At 41.8% G+C, this 19,016-nt stretch overlaps 1 protein-coding gene across 4 annotated transcripts; it reads left to right on the top strand.

Moving 5' to 3' along the window:
* The first annotated feature begins 110 nt into the window (after positions 1–110).
* atos (atossa) lies at positions 111–18,637 on the top strand. 4 transcript variants are annotated; one of them, XM_066745070.1, is made up of 9 exons: positions 111–438; positions 10,131–10,466; positions 11,424–11,638; positions 11,885–12,111; positions 12,208–12,430; positions 12,505–12,679; positions 12,760–15,503; positions 15,591–15,790; positions 15,883–18,637. In XM_066745070.1, the coding sequence occupies exons 3-9, from the start codon at positions 11,426–11,428 to the stop codon at positions 16,049–16,051; spliced, it is 3,951 nt and encodes a 1,316-aa protein (XP_066601167.1). In that variant the 5' UTR covers positions 111–438; positions 10,131–10,466; positions 11,424–11,425; the 3' UTR covers positions 16,052–18,637. The 4 variants fall into 4 exon arrangements, with proteins under 4 accessions (XP_066601167.1, XP_066601168.1, XP_066601166.1 ...); XM_066745072.1 differs by lacking the exons at positions 111–438; positions 10,131–10,466 and adding an exon at positions 10,487–11,312 and having other exon boundaries at positions 12,760–13,090; positions 13,157–15,503; XM_066745071.1 differs by lacking the exon at positions 10,131–10,466.
* Positions 18,638–19,016: the final 379 nt, after the last annotated feature.

Below are 19,016 nucleotides of genomic sequence, written 5' to 3'. Positions count from 1 at the left end.
TGCAATGAATAATTATAATATGGAGGAAGCAAGAGGTCAACAAGCAAGCAAGAGAGAGCAGTTCTATTTGATTTCGAGGGTTGGCAGACCTAGGAAGTCGAGCAAGCTGTCAGTGGCTGGGTCAGTTGGCAACAGACCTTCGATCCGAGCTGGTCGTCGCGCTCGCGACATCATTTGATTCTCATGCGAAATTATTCTCTCCTCGCAGTCTTTCATCGAACGAGACAGGACGAGAACGAGAGTGGATAGACCGAAGCCCGGAAAGAGAGAGAGAGAGATATCGCGAAACGATTTTGGAAAGAAAAGTGTCGAGTTTCCGGGCGTAAAGAATTTGTGCGAGCGTCCATGGCCATGGCCATCTTCGTGATTATTTGACCCTCGAGGGAAACTCCAGGCTCGGGTGGATTTGCTGTTTCGTCTTGTGATATTCCGAAATCGGTGAGTTACCAACTATCTTTTAATATTTTGTTTTTCTCCCCCCTTCCCCCTCTTCTCCATTCACTTTTCTATATAAAATCCCGTAAGTCTCGACTCGCGTTACCACTGCTGCAGTCAGTCTATCAAGAGAAGAAGCTCGATTTTTTCACGAGCGTTACAAAATCCAGAAAATAGTGTCTACGAGTCAAATCCATACCTTTGTGTTTCCTTGAGAATGAAACCAAATGTACGTTACTCTCCGTTGACATGTTTGATACCTTTGTGTGGCCAGCCTTACGATACCTCTTTCCTTCCAACTTGAAATCTTTTCTAGCCACCAATTACTTTGCCCCAAATGCACACAACATATTCCAAGTGATGGAACGGAAGCATAAACGACCTATTGTACAGAAATGTGAGAAGATCCTCGAGTAACCGCGTACTCTTTCACTTTTTACAGAGATAATGTGCAGTTTAATTGGCTAACCTAAAGTTCCAGCTCTGTTATATTGCACACAGCAGAAACGGTGTTATTGTTTGCTACTTTCAAATTTTTCTTAATAAAAATAAAAACATACGATCCCACAACTGAATTTTAAAGCTTAAACTACAAATTTCCTTTATGTAAATTCGTTATTCTTTATTGCTCTTTTATCCCTTCGTTTTAATTGACTTAAATGCTTGATATCCTGTATGTTGAAGTGTATATAAGTGAAGTTTCTGTGCGCGAAGAGTGAAGTTGAAGGTCGGCAATTTCGATATGTCTGTATATATTAGATACATATACATACACAAGCAGGGATATTATACAGGGACTGTACTTTGGAATCTTGTGGGATTGCGCATTAATCGAGAGTCCTGACATTGAAATTTCTGGGCTGTAAAAGGGAGAATCGAAGCAGCGACTGCAGCAATAACCTGTGCGGCCTTCGTGCATCTTCGGATAAGTTCGTGCTCACGAACGAAGCGATACACGTGCTCCACCAGACACTTCAGATCTATCACGCGATTTCTCGCACTGTTCGAGTATCTCAGCTGCTACTTCCGAAATACAATGCACACATATACACACATACACTGTACTGCATCTGTAGCAATGCTATAATTTTATTTCATCACACAAAAACACAAATTTTATTTATATAACAATTGTCCGCGAACAATTTCCATCAAAATTTTCCAATGATCGGAGGCACCTCACCAAGCGACTGATCTTTGTTTAATAACTGGTATTTTTGATGATTTTCATAGATTGGTCAGCAGCGATGACATTACGTTAATATCATACGCTTACATAACTATATATTATCATTGGTTACGTCAAAACGCATAACCGATTCAGCAGACATGCACCGCGTCTCGCCATCTTTACGAGACATCTATTTTCGAGTAAACGCAAAGGAAATTACCTGGATGCATGAATTTATCCGGCAAAGATCAAAGTATGCACGGACGGAAAAGGGAAACACTAGCAGAAAGCCTTATTGCTTACCATCGCCAGCAGCCATTTAGCCTCCCTCCACTACACCCCCTCCTCCTATCTCTTTTCAGGAAAGCTAATCTATTTTGTCAAGGATACCAGAAAGGACAAAAATTATAAAAATAATTACACTTAACGATTGTATGCTAATTGTGAAATAAATTTTTAAAAAATGAATTCAATGTCAACACGCTTAACACGGAAAGCCTCTAATGAATATTAAATTTCCTAACACTCCTTGGCTGAGTTACTCACGAGTTACAAAGGAATGTAACCATGATTCAGAAACCATTTGGGATACTATCTGTTGCAGAGCGCGCGAGCGATCTCTGCGTAATCGATGATGACGAACACCATCTTGTTCCACGAAGCTCGAATTCTGCTGCCATGCGCGTATAATAACTCGGCAAAGAGCGATGAGAAGCACACGCTATAGTTTATCGAATCTCGTGCAAAGATTCCGTTCGAATTTTGCGCCAAGCGGCCGTTTTATGACAAAGCGAGCCACTATTTTTATACACGCTCGAGGGGAAAAGCGTGCTCGAAAGGAAAAACTGGGTGGGGAGATAGGCCAGAGGCATCAAAGAGCCGAGACTTTTTTAGAAAATCACTTGGGTAAATGGGGAATAAAGTACGTCGAGTACAGGTTATGGCAGCAGCCTGTTTGCACAAATCGTGCTGCGATAATGTAGGTCAGCTCCTTTGCACTTGGCTTTTGCTTATCTTTGCCAAAGCATGGGTGATTCTTTCGTTTGTACTTAATAATGTACAGGTACGGTGCATATATATATATATATATATATATATATATTATATGGAGAATGGCATAGAGTATCGAGTTTGAACGACGCATCACTGATCCATAGCATAACAATAAACATCCCAGGTTGCCTAACTTTATGACTTTCGCCTCGAGTAATCTCTTTACAACAGAACTATAGTTTAATAGTCCCTATCGTAGAGCTGTCCACTGTAGTACTGCGAGAAGTAATTTTATAGTTTCGCAACGAAGGTCTCGCTGGGCAAAAGCTGGCGTTGACGAGGCACGATAGCTCCCAACATTTACGTAATTGCGATATGCTACGACATGGCAGAAGGATAGAAGGGATAGCCCGTTATCTTTCGAGCCGAATACTCGCTCGGAAACGCTTACCTTTCTATATATTGTGTGTATATATATATATATATATATATATATATATATATATCTGTATTATATACGTGTATACGCTGGCTTCTTTGCTTCCCTTCACTTCCCCTCCCTCCATTAGCTTCGCTTACTTACGTTAACCTCGCCTTTTCAGTGTTTTCACGTGCCAGACTGCCCGATGCGCTTCTCTTTTCTTCTATCGGCGTGCACAAACTTGCGTATTTATAGTCACCTGCTGCCAAGGCCGATTCACAATTTTAACTCTGCCATCTATACGACGCGGGGGGACACTTACCACACAGTCCCGCCTCCCGCTTTTTCTTTCTTCTTCCCGATAAGTGCATATCTCGAAACTCTCAATTCCCTCGCTAAATTTCTCGTTCTCGGCTATACGATACAGTGTACGAGTGAAAGCGAGTTTGTTTCCGAGTCTGTGCTCCACCAGCGAGAAATCCCTCTTCTTACACCAATTCCACTCTTTTCTACGTTACGATGCAAAAATGTCGCAAATTAGTTTCTCCGGCAAACCTAACCTAAGCCAATCTGGCATAACCTAAACCAACAATGCTGCCACTAGCTATAATCGCTCTAACAAAGCAAAGCACGTTTCCCGGAACGTGCCACGGCTACTCCTCGAGTTTGTTTATTTTGTACTCGATTGGTTTCTTTGTGCTTTCAGCTTTGAAAAGGTTATGCTTTCCATTTCTGACTGGTGCGTTCAGTTGTCTTCGAACGCTGCTCGATAATAACGCGAGCGACGACGTTTCGGGGGAACAAAGTTTTAGTGTCTCGCCAATCGAGACGAGAATAAGGCGAAGAAAAAGAAAGGGTGAGTTTAGGTGGGGGCTCGCAGCGATATCAAAGGGGTAATGAGGACACCGGGTGGTAAGCGTTGGGTGCAAATCTAGGTTACCTGCATATTATGCAAGCAATACCACCGTCGCTGCAATTTCGCCACGGGTACCCTACTATTTCACATGGAAATAGTTAAAGCTAGGAAAACTGTTAAAAGTTTAAAGCGAGGTAAGCGAGGCAGGAATTGCAAAGTTTCCCTATCATTAGACGGTCTCTCTGTATATAGCTAATGCACGACGGGGCTCAAACTTGAAGTTGGCAAATTATTGGTTTTTGAAGTCGCAAAGTGCGGATGGCGTGAAGCGTCGCGAAAGCCCAAAGGCGCTACTGAAGAAAATTCGAGCAGCGCCATTGTGCAATTTGTCGTTTTTTGGAACTCTGCGTCCGGGATCATAGCGAAAGTCCATCGTTCACGGATCGAACGTTATTATTGCACCCGCTGCCGCAAAAGAGCGTAATCGATAGGTCGCAATCTTGTCGAACGAGTGAAAGTCGGATCGGATTTGTTCTCAATTGGATCGATTGGCCGGCGATTTTCTCGTGAGATATGTTCAGAGAGGAAAGAGAGCGCGCCATTGGAATCTTATTCTTCCGAATTTAGAATAGAATACAGAGGCGAATAGAGAGAACGAGAGATGGCGTCTTTTCCACCGGGGCCTGGCGCGATTAGCTATTTATTTTTGTCGCCGACACACGGACTGTACGCGTGCAAGCGATCACTTCCAATGATTCGCTTCCTTCCGTTGAATAACCTCAAAGGATATTTTATAGGTTATGTAAGAATTTTTTGAAAAGCAAACTGAAAGAAGGATGTCGAATAGCTGGCGTGTATACCGTTATAGGTATACGTGATGCACGTAGCTGTGTGTGAAGTGTGTTGGAGATGCAGATGGAGGAGGAGAGAAGTAGGTCGAGCAGCCGATGTGAGAAGGGGGTGGTAGGCGGGGGATTCCAGCGGGCGAATCTATCCCGGATGGGAGCTACCTATTCGGATGAATAGGATTGGCCAAACGTTGTACATATCTTTGTCATACGGTAACCAAGTGAATTTATGTTTACATTCTCGCTACGCACTGACACGTGTCGCTCGCGTTAATATTAACGATACCGATTCTGATATTCTAGCCGATCCTCGTTACGCAATAGGAAGGAAAACGCGTGTGCGTCCGCAGATTTCACGCGCAATTCTCCTCGAATCTGCGGGCTGCTGTATGCAGATTTTCCTAACGTCGGATAGTTTCATCGCGCCCTGTAGCTTCCCCTTCCTAGTGGCTCCTCGAATCTCTGGCCCCGCCTACTTTTCCATTCTTAATTGCTCGCTCTCTTGCACAACTAGAGATCGCTCGATAATTTGTTGGAAAGCTGACGAGGGAAATATACCCGTATGCCTGCAAATGGAAAGTCTTCCGATATGACGCGGCCAGAGAGGTGGATTAAAGGGTTGACCTTGCCACGACCCTTTCAATTGTATCGTGCTACTTGGTCATATGCGCACAATGTATAGTGTAATAGAAATTGCTGAATTTTTGCTTATTATTTTTTTTTCTATTTATATGAAATTGAAGAGTTTTTTTTTTAGATTTTACAAAGGCAGGAGTAAAAATGGAAATTAAGTTATTGGTGGATCAAACGCTTAAGTATGAGAGAGAATTGGCCAAGTGAAAGGACACGCGCGTGCCGCAATATCGTGACGATTAGTGCACATTGCTTGGTTAACTGGCACTCTACCAGCTGCTGCTTCTGTTGCTACTGGTATGCTGGTCTTATCGAAACTCTTTGCTGCTTTTGCCACGGTACTCCTCTCTTTCTCTATACATCTACCCCCTTACTCCCTTCTCCTCTATTCCACATTTCTCCACCAATAGCTTTTGCCAACCAGCAGTGATCGACCATCGGTTTTCTGCTCGAGTTTCCAAGGCTCTTGGCGATTACGATGTCGATAAAGAGAGCTTCGAAAATGCTTAAGAAATCTTTTTCATTTAACACTATATTTTCAGGAGGATCGTGGTGATCAAAGTACAAAGATTCCTATTTATCTCCATATGGACAGACCCTATCGTAGTGCGGTGAAAGTACGGCTTGGTACGCACTACTGCTCGTATATTGTATTGTATACTGTATATGCAGTATTAAATATGTCTGTGTATGTAAGGGAGAGAGAGAGAGAGAGAGAGCAGATTTTAATCTGGCAGCATAAAGGACTTTTACGCTTCGTCAAACTCATTTGTGAACTATAGCATGAACGACGGCGTCGCACTATCCAGCTAGGCTTGATTGTTTGACACGCACGTGTGTGTATGGGAGCTTTTTGGTTACGCATGCACGTACATAGTTTATTACAGTACGTATAGTGGAGTAGTTGTGCTGTATAGTTGGCTAATTAACCGCCTTTCTCACATAGACCCTTGAGAATCAATCGAATATTGTATTGGTAAAGGGAGAATCTGGCTAAGCATTGTTGTGAAAGAGAACCGTTAATAGAAAATGTGTGAGAGAGATAAAGTGAGAGACAAGGTAGGAGAGAGATAGAGGGGGGAGTAATACGTGTACGTAAAAATATACATAAGAAGCGAACAGAAAGGCAGGGACAGAGTCTGGCGCAACGCGAATCAACTCCTTCTGTTTCTGAGCTTGCTGGCAGCGTTGCATTTTGCGGCTGTCGAATCGAGGAAGAACGGGAAATGCGCATGCGCGGCTGCTCGATCAGCTGTTCGACGCCATTTTGCCTCTCTCAGCTGTGGGCACGGCTCTCCTCGAATCAGCTGACCTCGCAACGCATGAGCCTCGGAAACCCAACCCTACCACACACAACCCCCGCCCCCCCCCCATCACGCTCTCAACCGCACAAAGCATTTTACGAAGCAGCACTAAGCAGGAGCGAGCCAAAGCCACGTTTCTTCTCACATTTCGCAGCAAGGCAGACCTATGATGCATTAGGATTTAAGCCAATATTTTTCCTCTCCCTCTCCAGGAGAAAAAGAGACAGGTAGAGAAACTTGAAAATACACTCGACCAAACCTAAGTAAGGTTAGATCGAGGCGTCCGTGTACAACGTATATATGGGTCGTGTTTGCACGGTAACGCAATCGATTCCTGTATATTTGTAGACAGATTTAGAACGATTACGAGCAAGGTTTCCTCACTATCGTGATAAAAAGCCATTTGCTTTTTATTAGGAAGGAGCACGAGAGCTCGGGACGCGTATACAATCGTCTCGGATTTTATCTCGCTCGACACTCGTGCTTCCATTGCTCTGGAAGCAGTAACGGGCCGGGGGGTGATGGAAGAACCATTAGGCCCTGATTTTTCTTGGAAATCTCTTTCAAACGAGCGTGGAAAGTTTTCAGCTGATTATCTCTCTCCAGCGAGAAGAATAATGGCAAGAAGAAACGTGTCATGCGTTTTCCGGCGGAACGGGGGGGATTCTGCTGCGCTTTGTCAGCTCCCGCATTAGCTCGGTCGGTAAGGAAGCGTTCTACAGTTATCGGTACAGCTTTTAGCGTTATTGTTGATACCTGCCTGCCTGCCTACTGCTACTACTCGATCAATAAGCATCAGCCTTGACACGATATTCGAAGGAGCGATCCAGCACTCTTTCACCTTACCTCTTTTATTCGTATTTTCTCTCTTTCTCTCTCTCTCTCTCTTTCTCTTTCTTCCTTTCTCTCGAACCAATGACCATTGCATGTTTACGAAACCTTTCACAATTCTTTCGCCTCTATCGAGTAGCTTTTCAAATCATGTTACATGTATACCACAAATTTCCCAGAGAACTTTGCTATAATCAGCTCGAATCAGGTATTATTACTCTGTCCTTGTCTAACGCTTTGTTTTTACTTTTCACCTTTGTCGGAGCTCGAGCCATATGGAAACGAAGAGCTCTCGACTGGTCGCTGCTGGATAGAACAAGGAAGAGGAATTCTTTTTCACGAACGTTGCATCAATCGAAAGCAAATAGCCTGGCGTTTTAGGGACGACGTTGGAATTGCAAGACACGCTAGGGTATCCGATGCTCCTCCTCGTGTTTCTGGAAATAGAACCAGGAGGCCCTCGATGCCTCCCACTGAATTTTTCTCCGGAATAGAAGAGGACCCACTTGAATCTCAATTAGAAGATAACTGGATACAATTTTTCACTCGCTTTCGTTCCGAGGAAGAGACTTCATCGAACCGTCTAAAATCTCCTTGGAAAATAGAAAGTCTCGGGAAAGTCAATCGTTATATCACATACAGAAACACACGGCCATAATCGAACAGTTGCAAACATCCCGAGAGTCGAGAAATATGAGATATTACAAATTATCTCTCAAAATGCATATATATGCAGTATATATATAGCATGTCCAGATAACCTCATAAAAATATTTTAAATGATAATTAGATGTAATTAATGGTACAGGGGAACTTTGCTCAGAGATTTCCATCATTTGACGCAAGTATCGATAATCACTATAGAATAGAAATTGTGGAAACTGGAGAAAGTTGTTAAGAAAAATATTTTTCCAGCCGATTATTACCGGTAATAATCAAAAGCGACGTTCGATTATGGGAATTGAGGAAAATGTGAAAATTGTAAATTATCCAATTGACTTGAGACGTGTGTGAAATTTGTCTGCGATGACTTGTGTGACACGTAGGAGCTGTGTCAACTGTATGATAATTATTAATCATAGAAGGTTCTATTGCGCAATTACGTGGAATGCAAGTTAAGATGAAAGCTAGAGTAATAGAAGAGTGGAGCCTCTGATTATTGTAATGGAAGATGCGACGAGAGGAGAGGAGACGAGGTTTGATCGTTGCAGTAGTTGCAGTCGGTTGTTCCCACTGTACACTAAAAACCTGATGTTTTCTCTTTGGCTAGTAGTTGCCAGTGATGGCTGGAGAGGGGGTAGGGACTATCCAAACGATCCAAACCCACACGTTTCACTGCTCTCGTTGCAATGTCCACTCATACACCGATACTTATTATATACATAAGTTACTCAATATCGCACATTGCAACAACGAGGCCATAATCAAGCCCTGTATCAGGCTTCCCTTCTTAAAAAAAGGCAAACATTAAGCCACTCGATTCTCATGATTAGGTTTTATCCACGCCAGTGATCGAATCCCCTTTGAACCTGGCTGTAAATTTATTCTTCCTACGTAAGGAGCATTGCCTCTTGGTGCAACAGGTCTTCAAAGCTCCAATCTAGTATTGGATGGATGATTAATCATATGTAAAGTGAGAAGAGAGGTGGCAAATGTTTGTTAAACTCTGCGAATGAGCTTGGATGAAATTTGAAAGCTGTTGATGGAATAATGCATACTTGTAAACGACAGAGATGGATGGAAAGCTGTGTGTACGTGTGTGTGTGTGTGTGTGTGTGTGAGTGGTGCGTGATGTCCCTTTAAAAGGCGAGTTGGTTGTGCATGGGTCACGTCCGCAGGACGGCTCGTACTCAGGCGCAACACGTGACGAAAGAAAAGCAGTTGTTGCTGCTGTTTCTGGCCGGAGTTGCTGCTGCTTATTCTACTTCCTTTGCAAGTTCGCTCGGTCGCAGGTTTCTTCGACGGTTAGTACCTTCGGTATCATAAACCTATAAAGGGCCTTTCCGAGGATCTTGCAAATCCGTAAACTCTTCTGAAAATTTCCATCGGCCTTTGAGCGTCCCTCCCCTTTATTGGTCGATGGTAGGACGAGGATGTTCCCTTTGTCCCTGCTCTCTGCGATTCCGAATGGTTCCCTCTGCGCCTTGCCGGGAGGAATAGCGGTTGTTCAACCTCCGAAATGAGAGGGTGCCGACCGCGTCTAGACGACTTCACAGTCAACGAACGTTTCCTCCAAGGACACGCGCCTCAAACCTATACGTATGCATACACGCATATATAATAAACGTATATATATGTATGCTTCTGTATCACTTTGTAACTCTGGTAATAACGAGTAGAATTTTTCTCTGTACAATCTTCTCCGACAGAAGAATATCAACTCTGTGTATAACGATTGGCTCGATAAGATACCAAAACTCTATCGTATCTTCAAATTTCAAACGAACCTTCAAAACGACCACAATTTGTAGGATTTCGCACTACTTATCTTTCAAGATAAATGTGTGTATTGATGTGTGTGTTTTCGAGGCTTATCTGCCCAATTCGAATATTTATCAAGCGTGTTTACCTCGGCTAAGTTTACAAACCACGAATTCCAATACAAAACTGTATACTAAAGTCCGTTTCTTTCTTTCAGACTGAGACGATGATGTCGCGAATGCAAAGGGACCGAGCCTGAGCTTTTTCGTTTCGAGTTGGTGCGATGAAATTGAGCGGAAGCGGAGGCAACTATCGGTGACTTTGTTGCTAAAGGTGGACGAGACAAAATTGTTACAACAGCTGCAATTTAAAACTGCTCTTATCATCTCCTGTTTGTATGTGGGAAAAAGTTGACCCAGGCCAAGAGCTCGTTATCTCTGGTTATCTGCCAAGTACCGTTGCTGAAGAAAACACACTGGATTGGTTCGAACAGCCACGTGTTTGCTCGCTGAGAGAGATGAGGAGTAATCTGCTGCGAGCGAAGCAACGATAGGCAAGAGAATTTTCTTCGTCTTCCGTATATCGAAAGCTTGGATGTGGCTTGGCGTATTTATCGCAGCGATAAGAAATGCTTAACAATTGGAAAAATATGTAACGAATGGTGTTGGTGGTGGCGAAAGGATGTAATCTTGTATGGAGAGTAGGGAGAGAGAGAGAGAGAGAGAGCGAGATGAAAGAGAGGTTGTCGGATAAGCTAGCGAGAGACAATGCGGGGGGCGAGGGGAGCTAGCACGATTAGGGGTGAGTGCACGCGTTGATCATGCGCTCTGACACCCCGACAAGCTCTGCCTCTCACTATCAGCTAAATGTCATCGGCAAACTCTTTTCATTTTCCACGCGAGTCACCCCCCACCATCGCCCTGTTTCTCCCAATGAGAGAACAGGAGAAATTGGCTGAAAGGGTTCAATGGTAAAAATGAATATTGGCGCGCGCGAACAGAGCCCAAGAGATGACAAAGAAATAGTGAAAAAGCACGAGATTGGAGCGAGCGAACGAGCGAGCTTTGCGCATGACAGCCGCGTACAATCACCCTCGAGTGCGAGTGGCGAGCTTTCTCTCTGCCCCCCCCCCCCCCTCTTCTCCTCTGCCTCTTCAACCTTCGACTCTTTATGTACGTGTGTGCACGAGAGAAAGAGAGAGAGAGAGAATACACATGCATATCCACCATACCAATATAACAACCTACATAGTACAAGAGCTTGCGTCGCGCAGCTTTTATTCAAATTCTTCAACCACGTCGAAGCTCTTCCTTCCTATTTTAACTTCCTCCTCTTCTTCTTCATCCGAAGATTCGATGCACTATTTACTACTCTCCCATACACGAGTCGATGATATACAGTGCGTAAGCGTTTATTTTTGCAGGTTCAAAGGTGGTGCTCTGCAGAATAGAAAATATTTATCCAATTTGCTTTCACGACCACTCGAATAATTTGGAAATTTCTGTTTCAGGCATGCACTGCCTAGGCGCAGTGACAAACGGCACTCCCAGCCCAAACGGGGTTGCCAGCCGGGATGGTATTCTTAGCGTGTTCCGAGCCCTTGGAGTTCTTGTTTGCGAGGGAAGGATTCAGGGTCCACCGCGAGGGTACAAAGAGGGACCGCATTGTGCAGCCCCTATGCATCAGGCAGCGAACAATCATGCGTGCGAAAAGGATAACTATCTCGTAAGCATTTTCATCAGGCTCTCGTCCACTGATTGGAAAACGTCGAAACTTCAATAGTGGTATCGACATCTGCTCAGATTTTTATGCCTTCCGTCCTCGCTCGAACCATGAATATTGCTTACCGAGAATCAATTATTTCTCTTTCTTCTTCCATTTGCGGTTTTTTTATATATCTGATTTTTGTTAATGTTATAATATACAGTATGAATGTAACAATGTTTATTGACATGAGATACGTATTTGCAGTGTGATCGATACCTGGTGTTGCTGCGAGAAATAGCAGATCGTACAGCTAGTGGGTCGTACCTTTGTGTGGAAGTACTGCTGTGCAGCGATTGTCCCTGTGGTTTGTCGAAAGCCACTTGTAAGCACCCAGTTTGCGTCGTACCGTCCTTATCCATCTCGCCATGGCAACACACGTCAGAAATGCTACTGGAATATTGGTGTATTTCCGTCATACCCAGCTCCAGCAAGTCAGTTTCTTATTTCTTTAATATTACACTCTTATTCTTGTCATTTTATTCCCTGGACAACTGTTACCAATTTGTAACCTTGCATTCTTTTCATAGGTGTCCAGAAACGATGAATTTTCAAGGCTTGTATCAGGCAGTTCGTTCGAGATTACACTTTAGCCAAGTGGCAGCTTGGTGGTCTAGAAGCAATGGAACATCGCCCAGTTATGTGGCGACCAGAGTGGTTTCTTACAACGAAGAAAACCTTGGGAAATTTCGCGATATACCAATCGAGCATACCTTTCCTTTAGCTGGAAATGGCGATGGAAATGCGATCAAGGTAAATCGATACAAATTGAAAATTGGTACCTTTGTTAAGAGTATCCAGATGCATCGAGTTGATACATATTTTAGGTAACCGTATGGGCGCTTCCAAGAATGGAAGAGGTTCCAGTTCTAGCTTGCCCGATTCATCCTGTGATGGAGAATGGCGAGGAGTTGGCTGTCGCTAGAGCTTTGACACCCACGAAGCCTATTTGTGTGCAAGCTGTTGCTACTTCTTCAAATCCAGAGTGCCTTGTTCTGCCCAGTAAGATTGATTCTTCTCTTTGGCGATAGCTAGTAAATTTCATAGGATTAATCGAGAAAATTGTTCCTCGTTTGCACCAGCTTTGGTGGACGATAGGTTGCAAACTCCGTGCAATAAGCCAGGTAAACATCACTGTCGCTGCGAGGAGGAGGATGTATCGCCACCTTCTCCATCGATCCAAAGACCAGCTGGAGAACGGAAACGTCGAAGATCATTGCCATGCGGTCCTTCGGAGGTTGGAACACCATGCGTCACTACCCAGCCAGCCACCCTTCCCTCCGTTCAGGAGTCTTATCTTCAAGGCCAGAAGGACTGCGGAGATTGCAGCACGAGTAGCTACTGTTGCGCTTCAACTGCGGAAGATTCAACGGGAACGATGCGCGCCATCGGCAGGGAACTATCGAATGGCAGGTCTGTGCAGGAAGGCGTGCAGCAGCTTAATAACTTGAATTTTGATAACTTGGAGCGTTGCTTCAGGCGTCAGCTGAACATCCACGAGCAGCAAGGTAACCGGGAGAAGCGCTGCAAACTTGGAGCTGAGGCGATCGATGACCGAAAGCTGAGAAATCATCAAGTTGACTCGAAAAAGGAAAACTCGGCGGAGAGAAAAACTGAAAGGAATGGCCTCTTCGTCAATTATATTCCTTTTAACGCTTCTTTGCCGTGGTCCTTCGTAGAGTCCTGGAACAACTGTAATGCCGGCAAATGTACTTTTCAAGGTTTGAGGAACGCCAAAGCTCATAGAGACTCCGAGAAAATCTATGGACAGCAAACTTATAAAGATACTCCCATAACGATTGATCCTTTTAAACAAACCAGTCCGTTTCACGAAGCCAATCCTGGTCCATCTACGCATTCCTCGTTGAAATTTGATGCCATCAATAATTGTACCGTGCACCAGAGCTGCTCCAAGTCGGCCAGTAACAAGTTTCAGTCAAGTTCCAAGAACCTGGAAGGAAAGGGTGGGAGTGACATTCGAACCAAACCTGGTAAAGATCTCAGCCAAATGATGTCGAAGCTAGCATTCCCAGAGGACAAGGACGAAGCTAAAGGAGAGGGGGGATTCCTCGAGTGGTTCAGCAGGGTTCCTGGTCGCGTTCTCGGAGTAGCGCCTGCTTACAGTCAGCTCGAATCCAAATCAAAAAACAGCCAAAAGTCCAACGACCAGGAGACCAAATTTAAAAACTGCAATTTGGAACTTAGTCAGAGGGAGTTCAATGAGGTTCTGGCAGTGTTGAGAGCTAGGACTCCCTCGGGTCGAAGAAGAGCTCCTTTAAAGAGTGCGAAGAGGCGGGATGCCAAGCTCGAAAAGCCTTCCGAAGACGGAATGGACAAAACCAAGCATATAAGTTTTGACGGAGTAGAATGTCCTACTCACTTCGCTAACAGCACTAAAATTTACGAGGCTTGCACAAACGGCGTGTGTAAGAAGACCGAGGGACGAATCTCGGATGCTACTGATACTTCCCATAAAATCCAGAAGAGAGTTAATTCGACGAATGACAAGGATGGGAATGCAGTCATAAGTGATAGTGACGGAGATGGGGATGGAGAAGCGGATGATGATGCTTCTAAGAAAAGCAATAATTCTGTCTGTCTGCAAAATGTATCCAACAAAGCGGATGTCCTGTTAGGGGCCATCTTGAGAACCAGCAAAGAACGAAGCTATCGTCTAGCAGATATTTCAAATGGGACCAGGTGCCGAATTGCGATACCGACCAACGAGCTGGAGGATCAAGCCCAGGATTCGAAAATTATGCCGTACGGGGACGATAAATCCTTACCGCAAGCCTTGAACAAGCGATTCAATAGATTTAAGCAGTTGTTCAAAAAGGAACCAGGATGCTCGACGACAGATGGCTACACCGAGGATGAAGCTTTAATAAACTCTGTACAGCGTAGGAATACTCTAACCACTAATACCTCGCGCAATATAGTTCAACCTAGCCTTCACATCCCCAGGCATCTCCGAGACAGTAAGATAAAGCGTAAAATTGATTTCTCCGATATGAGCGTCGAAGCTAATGAACCGCAAAAAGATACGTTGATAAAGCTTGGTCAACATGACGCACACAAGACTAGAGTTCATAGTAGAAATTATAATGATTTTCCCAAGGACAATAGCGAGCCTGATGAACAAGCAGTATCGACGAGTGACGAGTCTATCGACGACATTGGTCATAGCCACAAAAGAAAAACACCACTTTCCATCGACTGCAACAAGATCCCTCTACAGAATGGTTTCTTGTCTTCCAAGATGAGGAATAATAACTACAAGAATGACCTAGATATGGATGAAGATGAGGACGAAACTTTCGACAAAGCCACGGTTCCTTCCGCCATTGAGCAGGAAAGATTCAGAAGATCATTGGAAAATGCTGCTTCGATGGTCTTTCACAGTAGAACAGGATTACCTTTGACATCTAGTCCTGCTCCTTTGAGAAGAGGAAGCTGTTGTTTCGATTACGACAGCACCCTAAATTCTGTATCCTCCAAACGTAGTGCTCTTTTTGAATTGAACACCCCACCAAGTCCTGGAGCTGTGTCTTTGGAGGAAACTGACCGAGAGACTGAAAATCCTGGGGAGGGCGAAGAGCAACCCAGAAGACGCTCGGCCTCTCGTCACAGGCCACAGAGTCACGCGCTCCTAGGCAATTTCGAAGAGTCAGCCTTAAATGGTAGACTAGAGCCAGTTTCAACCGTTCACGGATTCACCGCTGAGCTCGGCGCGAGTGGTTCTTTTTGTCCTAAACATCGAAAGCTTCCAGTTACTGTGTTCTTTTACACTCTTGGCGATAATGACAAAGTCTCTACACCGTACCTGGTGAGTATAGTGCAATGATTTTAATTTAAAAGTTATATTTACTTAATTTGGTTGTAACATAACTCTAAAGGAAAATATTATTTTTAGGCTCACATTAATTTGGAGAAGAAAGGATATCAAGTACCGAGAAGCGGTACCATCCAAGTTACTCTTCTCAATCCTTTGGGTACGGTAGTCAAGATGTTCGTAGTACTTTACGACCTTTCGGATATGCCGCCACGATCTCATACTTTTTTACGTCAACGTACATTACGGGACAAGACATTACGCTACCTCGTTCATCTTAGGTAAAATAAACCTGTTCTTCTCACAAAAATACCTTTGCACGTTTGTTCGTGCTGTCTTCATACAGTTCTTTACAATTTTTTCGTGTCTTCAGGTTTATGTCTGGAAAAACTGGACGAATTTATCTACATACGGATATACGTATGATCATTTGCCGTAAATCTGATATGGACACAGCGTCAGACTTCGCATCAGAGCCTCCAAAAGAGCTCAGGAGTTATATCCACGGTCCTACTAATCCTAAATTTTCACCAAGGTGCTGAGCCATGTGGCTCTTTCCATGGAGTTGCTGTCAATCACTCCGGCCACCTAGTCCCCCGCAAACCGAGGTTTGAATAGTGGAAATAAATGTCAGAAGGCATGTGTGAAACTCCAGGAAATCGGATAGTAGCCTCAAATTCGACAAACGAAGAGCAAAGATGGGGAATGGGAAAAATAATCAACCAAGAAGCTGGAGAAAGTCAAATTTGTCTGCAAAACTACATGGGAAATTCAGGAGTTTGTGAAACGGAGAAATAAATGAGCTATTGCAGTATGTACTGATCAGTTGGATAATTTCTTTAATTTTTCATTTTTAGGGTAATTTTCTAAATGGATCAGTACCGTAGTCGATTTGGTTAAAATGTACATTTCGGTATTCGGCAAAATATAGGTTTTCAAATTTGTTAATTTCTCCTTAATCAGTTTCCCCGATAGATATTAAAATTCGATAACCAATTGTATGAAGAAACAAAATTCAGGGCAAGAAATACCTAAAGCGTTTTCGTAGCATTACATAATTGTTTTCCCGAATCAACAAAGATGTGGTTTTTCAACTAATTGTTCTTCTGAAATTTTTGCAAGCTAGACAAACTTCATAGAGAGCCATTTCCTCGACTTATTGTTTGTAAATATAGTCACTTGTAAAGTCAAAAAAGAATTTTTAAGCGGGATGATACTGCCATGTGTATAGCACCTTACATAAATTTAAAATATGAGTGATAATATGGAAAATATACAATCAAGTCACTTATCCAATATTCATGTAATTAAACCTCTTGTAAATATGAGACAACTTATATTCTCGTTTTCAATGTTTATTTAATATTTTTCAGAAACATTTATTTTTTATTTTTTAAATGAATGATAAGTGACCTGATTATATGAATTTCCCTCTGATAAAGAACATTATTTACACATAAAAACAGAACACATTTTTGTGTCCGTAGCACTGTGATGAATATTTTGATAGAATATAAAGAATAATAATTATTATTATAAGATAACTATTCGAGTAGTAAATACGCCTTAGATATATCAATACTCATACTAATGCTGTATGAGAGACATAACCAATCGTAATTTACTAACCATAATGATTACCGAATTTAGTTTCGCAAACAGTCATCGTGTTGAATAATTTATTGACCTTTTTTTTCATCTTTTTAAATATATAATATATGTATACCACATTGTGCTCCAAAAAATTGTTAACAGGATGTAAGAATGTCACACGAATATTACTCCCACTGATTTATCACATATTCCGACAATGGCAATAAAATAGGTAAATTAAAATGAAGACATGTGAGTTAAGATTATATATTGTGATTTTAATGAAAATTTATTATAGAAAGTCTTTCTTAGAATGTTATATATTTAGAAATAATTCATTAAATTGGAAAAAGAAACGATGAAGAAATGAGGAGGGCATGAAAAACTTGTGATTTAATTGGAATGTTAGCAAAAAGTCTTTCATAGAATTTGTAACATGTATCAAAAAAGTAGAGTGTATATCCACTGCCATGCTGTAAATACATCATAGTTTAGTTTAAAGTTAAATAAAATCTTAGATTAGTGTTATTAAAGTAGGCAAAATTGTTCGGTCAAGTTTTCAATGACCGTTCACATGAGAGCGTATCTATGTATGTGTGCGTATATATACCAAGCGAGAATTCAAAAAGAGAGCATAACTTTATTTATGATTACAAGTTCGAATGAATGATAAAAAATACACGATTCTCAATATTTTCTTTTCGCAGGCTAAAATGCTTGATAGCCTTAGAATTTGAAAACGAAAACGAAATGTGTAATAATTAGTCGTTGTATATGGGGTATATGAAATCGTGCAATTCTTGTAAAGTACCTTACTTATGATCGGTATAAGATTGTATTTTTGGGACTTAAGATCAAAGCATCTTATACATTATATACTAAAATCTTTTAGAAGAGCAAATCAAGAATCTACTAATAATAGTAATAATTGTGATAAATTATCAAATTATGCGCGTTATCATTCTTGAAGAATTTCATGGTGCCAAATGTGGTAAATGAACTTATTCTTTTTCAAAAGCTCAAACAAGATGTTCTTCTTAATTTACTTACATAATAATTTAAATCTACAAATTTTATGAATATCAAGGTTTACTTCTTCAAATTTATTGTTCTCGTTTTATTGTATCGGTATAAGATTCTTTTTATTGTTTTAATCGCTTTGAAATGTACTTTTAAACTCTTTTTAATGCCTTATAAAAATTTTTATCATAACTAAATCTCTATGATTTGGAAAATTTGATTGTAATCATACATTCGATTAATATTTTTAGAATAATGGGATTATTTACTAAAATTGCCTGAACATACATATGCAATATGGGAGTATGTATATGTATCTGCATGTATAGAAAAGGCTAAGCATGTATATAGAGCAGCATTATTTTATAAATTCAAATATTGTTATTGCTACACCGTACTTTCTATTATATTCAACGAATAAAACTTATAAACGTGAAAAGAATATTTGTGAATTGAAAATCTAATGGTAAGCTTAGCCCGACATAATAAAAGTAAAGCGATCATATATATTAATGAAGTATGTCTGATTCACCTTCCAATAAATAAATACTTTCCTCTCAGACCCGAATCCTTCCTCCCCTCCAATCAATAGATATAGATACAAATAAGGAATAATTTATCTCTTGCAATATTTATTTTATTTGTTTACATAATATTGTTTTGTCAACTTTTATGCCCAGCATAACAATATAATTAAATGTACACAATCTTCGTAATGCTAGCTTCTATACTTAAAAAACACGCCAATGTCTGCCATGGATGTCAAATGTTTAAAATACATTCCATTTCGTTTTCTGCTTCTTATTTTTAGAGAAGCTGATTTCGCTCTCGCACTCAAGTATTTACATTGGTAACGATGTGGAATCCCACCAAATTGTCGGTTTATAAAAGATC

The sequence above is a fragment of the Prorops nasuta genome, unplaced genomic scaffold (assembly GCF_024137725.1).
Source record: "Prorops nasuta isolate Cenicafe-Biocafe unplaced genomic scaffold, Cenicafe_Pnas_1.2 PNAS00053, whole genome shotgun sequence".
Taxonomy (NCBI): domain Eukaryota; kingdom Metazoa; phylum Arthropoda; class Insecta; order Hymenoptera; family Bethylidae; genus Prorops; species Prorops nasuta.
Note: the sequence above shows the minus strand (reverse complement) of the source record. Positions and strands in the feature narration are given on the sequence as shown.